We start from the raw sequence: 6,966 nt of genomic DNA, 5'->3' as shown, positions 1-6,966 counted from the left end.
AGGGGAGGCATTAGAACCATGCCCTTCAATAAACCTTGAAGTATTTTGTTCCTTTTGAAGCGAGGACAGAGAGTTTATGAGGCAGAAGGAGGGAATTTTCACATAAAACATCTTTGTTCATGTAGGAGATGATGGATAAAGTATTTATAAATTTATAAATGGTAACTGCATTGAACCCTTTGGTAACAACTTTTAATTAGTATGACAGAATTAGATGTTGAAAAATCCTCTTGAAAACTTGAGCTACTTCTAATTCCTTCAGAATATTTTATTTTTATTTAAAAAGTCTTCTATAAGATTTTATACCAATTTACTAAAAAGTCTGTGAAGATCAAGTGCCATATGGAAGGTGGCTTATTTATTTTATGAGGCTTATTATATAGACCTTAGTTATAATCATTATATGTAATTTTTCCTGATGAGTCTTTTGTCACCTAAAAATTTGTATTTGTATTTTATTTTAATGCTTAATTAAACCTTTTGTGGTTATGTTATATATTTCTGACATTCAGGGAGAAAAAGCTAGTGCTACACCTAGTATACTTATTTCTTGAAAAAGGTACTACTTAACCGATTGTTTCCTGCTGTGAAAATGTTTCATTTTGTGAAAATCAACTACTGGGAAGCATTTTGAAGGTGTCATTTTCTTTTAAAACTGGCTTTCAGAGCCAACATATATTTGCTTTCACATCGCTATTTCTGAAACATCCTTTAACTATTTGACTTAACTTTGAGAAAAAAGAGAAGACTGAACATCTGAAAAATTCATTCAGAAATTATTTCAGTTTTGGCCTTCAAAAATGTTCTTTTTTGTTTGAAAGCAGAAATACGAGGGGCTAAGTAAACTCATTATGGGGTGGGATGGGGGGAGAAAGAAAAGAATAACTGAATCATAATCAGACTATATCTAGCTTTCCAAGTGGTCTACTTTTTTACTTTACAACAACCTGAACTTTCAGTACAGTTCTTAGCAAGGGGCAAGTTATGTGTGGGTAATAGAGGAGTGAAAATCACAGAAAGACCTTGTCCTGTTTGAAAACATGTTTTAATTAGGCAAAAGAAGCATTAGGACAAACCATTTTAAAAACAAAAGCTCCAAGTTGGATACTGTGATTGGCAAAGGGGTAAGCAAAGAAAAGAGATAAAATATTCAGAAAAGCCAGCTATTTGCAATTACATATTAGAAATCAGTGAAAAAGATGCTGCTTAAATATATTCATGAACTTGTAGCAGGATTTCCATTTGTGCAGTTTTAGAAGCTTTAACTAGCGGCTTAAAATAGGAAAAAAAAAACCTATATTTTAACAAACAATAGTAAAATGGGACAGCCAACCAATTAACTAACAAAGTAGGGGCAATGTGGGAAAGCGTCCCACATTCATTGCAGATTTGCAGCGCCCCCCACCCCATTTGCCTCCATCAGGTTAACTACCTCATTCCTCCCATAGAGCCTGGCCACGTCGAAGGCTGTGTCCCCCTTATGATTGCGATGCCCCACATTGCTAGCTGTGTGCTTCACAAGGAACTCCACTACTGGGAGGTGGCCTTCTCTGGCAGCCAGGTGCAAGGGCAGGTTCCCTTCATTATCCTCAATGTTAACATCAGCTTGAAACTCCAGCAAAGTCTGCAAAGTGTCCAGGAAACCCGCTCTGGCGGCATCATGAATGACAGCGAAACCAGTTTGGTCTTTCAAATTGGGATTAGCACCTCTAAGTAGTAGTCTCCTGGCAATCTCAGGATTTCCAAGTTTCATAACCTAGGGGAAAAAAGTAAAAATGATAGAATCCTTCAAGTGCTCGTGCTACAGGAATACTTAAAAATACCTATCTGTCCTATGTAACTCTTTTTGATGGAGTTCTTAGGGGAGACTCTTAGTATAAGATTTGAAGGACTCAGTTGCAGGAAAAGTATTGGTTAGTAAAAGTATAAAAAAAAACTAAAAATGGAGCTTCTTTGATGTAGTATCTTAAATGGGCTCCAGAAGTAAGATAAATTGATCAACAAAATAGAATTTGTGCAAGTCATATAAATTATACTGGCAATTATCTCCCATCAAGACTTGTGTAAGATCTTTCATGAATTCATTAAAATAAAAGAAATGGAATTTGTGATTTAAGTAAGAGACTCCTATTTGCTCACTCATGCTCACAAAATGTGCCTGGAGTTTTGAATCTGGAAAATCAAACATGGGTAAATTTGTTTTCTAAATGGCTACCCAAAATAAGTGAGGATAGGGAGTTTCTTTACCCTCACCCCACAAGTGTCACCTTGTATGAAAGTGACCTATTAAAAATCCAGACCTGATATATTCCTAAATGGTTAATTTTCACATGTTCTCTCCAAATAGCTATTGCCCCAAATTCCCAAGTGTTTTAGAAAATATTTTTTTCTTTGCAAGTTCATTAATATTGACTGCTAGGTAAGATTCAGTGCTTAGATGCTTTCATTTCAAATTACAGAATGTTACTGATTATTAAGGCATTAAGTAAGCCACAGTGTTATTCTTTGCTTATTATCAGTTTATCTAAAACTTAAGTTTATGATATACCTTGTATTAGAAAAAGATTGTATGGCAACTGTTCTGTAAGAGAATGAAATAGGCATCCTACTGTAGTACTTACTCGTTCTCAAGTTCCAACTAGCCTCCTGGTTTTCAAGTGAGCAAAAGAACAAGTAAGCTATCTGGTGTGTGTTTTGAAGCTCAGGACAGCTCTGTCTAATGGTTTGAACCCATTTAATAATCAACTGGTGACCCTGTCATTTCCTTTTGCAGTTATTATAAGTACTTAGACATAGCTATTTGTAAACTGCCAATATTTTAAAATCAGAATGTGGTATTAACATTTGCTATAAGCATACAAAATAATTTATATCATACAGTGTTGTTTAAATATGTTTCACTTTAATAAGAAGTGTGTCTGTTAATCTCTCAAAATTAAAGAATAATTTGTAAACCCGCACCTAAGTATAAAATATATATAATTTAGTTGGGAAAATATCATCCTCATTAACATGCCAGAAATTGTAAGCATCTTAACTAGTTTAATTTATATTTAGGTATATTCATAATAACCTAGATTTATAGTAAATAGGTTGCATAGAACACACTCAGTGTTTATTAAATAATAATCCACTGGAAAATACACATGAAGTTAATTTATCTCTTTAACATGTCTGTTTAAAAATAATCACAAATCAAGCTATAAAATATATTTAGGATGAATAATATTTTGGAAATACAAACTAAATATAGATGGTCAAGATATTAAGTTTCCCAACTGAAAAAGCCCTGTCAACTTGTAGCCCTTCTTTTTAGGGCATTAAAACCGAAAATTTATTTTTCAACAACTTCAATAAAATATGTTTTTGGTTATTAAGAATTAATACAGTCTAATTTTTGCCACTACTCTATTTTGTCACACTTAAGGGCCTAGAATGAGAAAAACAAGAGTTAGACACCTTGGATTCTTGCAAAGCAATTGTACGATTAAGGCCTTTGCTATTATCCTGATTGAAAAACTTACACCAGGGAGAGAAAGCTTTTGTAGTTAAGATATATAAACATAATTATTGAAAAAAATTTGCAATATTTCACAGAAAATAATAGTAATATTAGAAACGGTTTTGAAGTAAGTTTTTTTTTATGATACAACTTCAGAGACAGGCTTATGCATACTGAAAATAAGCCTTCAGACTCCTATTTGTGTGTATGTGCTTCATTACATGTTCTAAGATTAAGCCACAATAAGAGTGATCTTATCTTGATAAGTATTTTAATATAAAAAGATTATAGAGTTGTATTAAAATGTTTATCAAAAAATTTTAAACAGTATTAGTCGCCCAGTCTTCCTGTTTGTCAAAAATCCTGTAAGATCTTATTCTGAACATTGGTTAAGTGGCTCATGCTTTGTGAGAGTAACATAATAGGGCTTTTAGTAGGAAACTTTTCAATATATTACATCTGTGGCATTGCTATCATCACCAAACCTGTTCAAAATTACTAGGTGGAAAAAGAAAAAAATCCTTTCCCTATATACTCTACCTTAAATAACAAGATAAATAATTTAGTGCCTATGCATCACTTTCCTTAATACTACAGAATTTCAAGGCCGGTGCATTCTGATTTAGAGTGTACAGAATATATGGGCTTTGTTCTATCTCCTGCCACTTAAACTTTGGATTCTTATAACAAAGCCCTCTGTAAACAAAGCCCTCTAAAAGCTCTTTTCCCAGCGGGTTTTCAAAATCAGCTTCGAGTTTAGAATTGTTCTTATGAATATCATGAGAACTATGCTAGAGTAACCATTTGAGACTACTTTTCCATTTTTTCTGTTTCTAAGCCCTTCAACTAAGTTACATGATAACGTTTGGAGGAAGAAAAAAAATTATCAGGTACATACTTGGCAACTGGACATGTGTCAATTGTTGCCAGTAAATCTAATTACTGAAAATTAGAGCATAACACGGCATAACCGGAGGCACAAAAACACCACAGGTCAGCTCTGATTAGAAAATTCAACTTTTTATTTCTCCTCACTCCTGAATGGGTGGATGGTATTCTATTAACTGGGAATGTACATCCTGTCCCCGTGCCCATTCCAAACGAGGAAAGGTCGTTTGTCAAAACGTGAAACATTTGATCTGAAAGGAAAAACACCCTTGCTAGTAGTCAAGAAAATTAACGTTAAAGTCAATTACTGGGGACAAAGTACGGGAAACCATTAATGGCAGTGTATTTTCTTCAAATAATAATCTTAATAATGTGTTTACAGAACTGTCTAAAACAAAACAAAACAAAACAGACAGACCTCGGCGCTACTATGACTGCTTTAAAATCCTCCACCGTCACAAAAACATTCCAGAAATTAAGACCAAACCTAAAATCCTTTTTAATATCGAGAACGTTACTGGATTTGACGAGTTTGCTCAAAGTACGTCATTTTGGAGAGTTGGATCCACTTAAAGATATAAAATATGGCAACCAACGAGGTTTAGAAACAGTGAAAATTTGTACCCCTGAAAGCTTAAGAGCTGTCATTCTAGAAACCGAGGTCACGTAGGCAACATTATTAACCTGTTTCCCCCACCTCTCTGGATACCAACCTGCAGAGCAGTTCTTCCAAATCCATTTTGAGCATTGACGTTTACATTACTTTGCAACAAACTCGTAAGTCGCTCTAGGTCCCCCCTGGCAGCTGCGGACGCCAACTCGTTCCCCCAAGGCTCGGCCATTCTTTAGGATCCTGACGATCGGGAAAAGATGAATTAGTTGTTTTTCTCTCCCCACCCCCCTCCTCTGGTCCTAACCAGGCTGCATGATGGCATCAAAGACTGACAGAAAGACTGGGATGGTTAATCTGGAGTAGAGCTTGGTAGTAAATACTAGTAAGATCTGCCTGCCAAAAGCCCGCCCCTCGATTCACACGTGATTATTCAGCGAAACCGAGCCATTGCGGAGGGGCTCCTCTCGCTTTTAGCTTAACCCCTGTGAAGAATGCTGGTGCTTCAACACAGACAGAGACACACAGCCATTCTGAGCGAATTGCTCTGGACGTGAGATGTAAGCAGAGCTGTCACGTACCTACACGGCAGATCTCCGAGGACTGCGCGCGGAGACTGGGTCAGGACAGAAAGTACCGCAGCAGAAAAGGCATTTGGGGAGAAGAAAAGGCTTGAACCCTCCCTCGTTCACGGCGGTGACTTGAGCCAAGACGTCAGGGGCAGGTCCTCGGAGGGGCTCGGTTTCCATCCGCCTCGTCCAAGGGGTAGTCCTGGGCCCTCCCCGCGGGGAGAGCGCGGCCGAGGCTGGATGCTGACGTGCTCCAGGGGTTAAAGATGATCGCCAAAGGCGGTCGCAGTTCCGTGGCCCTCCAGTCACTGGCCGGCGCGCTCCCCGGTGCTCCGGGCTTCTCCGGAGGAGCCTTCGGTGCGGCCCGGGCCGAGCCGCGGGCTAGCGCCGCGCCGCGAGGCTCCGGAGCCCGCCCGGCCGGCCGCCGCGGCGCCGCGCCTCCGAGGCCGTGGGAGCCGGGCTGGGCGCGCGTCCCCCGAGGCTGCCCGGCGCGCCGCAGGCCCCCGGCCCGCCCGACATGCCGCCCCGCGGGGTCCCGGGACTCCGGCCAGCGCGGGCGGGCGGGCGGGACGCGGGAGGGTCTACCGCGCTCCGGCCGCCGCCGCCGCAGCTCGCCGCAGCATCCCGGCCGACTTCCCGCCTACGCCCGGGCCAGGTCCGGCTCCGCAGCGCGGGCGCTCCCCGAGCCGCCGCCGCCCTCCGCTTCCTTCGCGGTGTCCTGGGGTCTCCGCAGACCGGGGCTCCGGGGAGCGCGGGCCCGGCTCCGAGTCGGTGCAGCCGCGCAGGTCCGGGCGCCGCCGCCTCCTGGCGAGCGCCCAGCGCCCCGGCGCCCGTGCCACCTCCCCGCCGGCGCGGCCCGGCCCCGCTGCCAGCCCGCGGTGCCCGCCGCCGGGCTGGGCGGACCGCGCCCCGGCCGAGCGCTGCCAGTGACAGTCTCTTTTGTGGTCGGTCCCCAAATCGCTGCTCTCTGCTCCCTTCACCGCTCACAGGCACTTGCGCGACGTCCCCCTTTCTGATCTTTTTCCTTTCCTTCCTCCCCAGCTGCTTTTTTCGCTGGAACAATTGCTGCTTCTGTGGCCTCTGCAGAGATGGTGCCGGTTTCTTCTCCCTTTTTTTCCGACCTCATCAGCTTTTTTTGAAAAGAAAAAAATTGAGCGCTTTTTGAGTTGAAAAACCCGCCCCCATTTTAACGGCAGAGTTTTAAGGAGGCCCGGCAGAGTTGCCGCGCCGCGGGAGCGGGAAGGCCGGGCCCCGCCCACGCCCCGCCCACGCCCCGGCCGCGAACGCGCCGACCGCTTCGCAGGCCCCGCCCCCGCCGCGAACGCGCTGGCCGCCTCGCAGGCCCCGCCCATTCCCCGCCCCCAGTCCCGGCCGCGAACGCGCCGGCCGCCTCGCAG

The 6,966-nt window shown here is 42.8% G+C and overlaps 1 protein-coding gene across 1 annotated transcript; it reads right to left on the bottom strand.

Annotated features, from left to right (window-relative positions):
* Positions 1-1,378: 1,378 nt before the first annotated feature.
* Positions 1,379-5,232, bottom strand: CDKN2C (cyclin dependent kinase inhibitor 2C; the record flags this gene model as incomplete). The annotated part of the gene is made up of 2 exons (XM_080693152.1): positions 1,379-1,756; positions 5,104-5,232. The coding sequence occupies 2 exons, from the start codon at positions 5,230-5,232 to the stop codon at positions 1,379-1,381; spliced, it is 507 nt and encodes a 168-aa protein (XP_080549278.1).
* Positions 5,233-6,966: the final 1,734 nt, after the last annotated feature.

This window comes from Muscardinus avellanarius (genome assembly GCF_963383645.1).
Source record: "Muscardinus avellanarius genome assembly, chromosome: 3".
In the NCBI taxonomy this organism is placed as follows: Eukaryota; Metazoa; Chordata; class Mammalia; order Rodentia; family Gliridae; genus Muscardinus; species Muscardinus avellanarius.
Note: the sequence above shows the minus strand (reverse complement) of the source record. Positions and strands in the feature narration are given on the sequence as shown.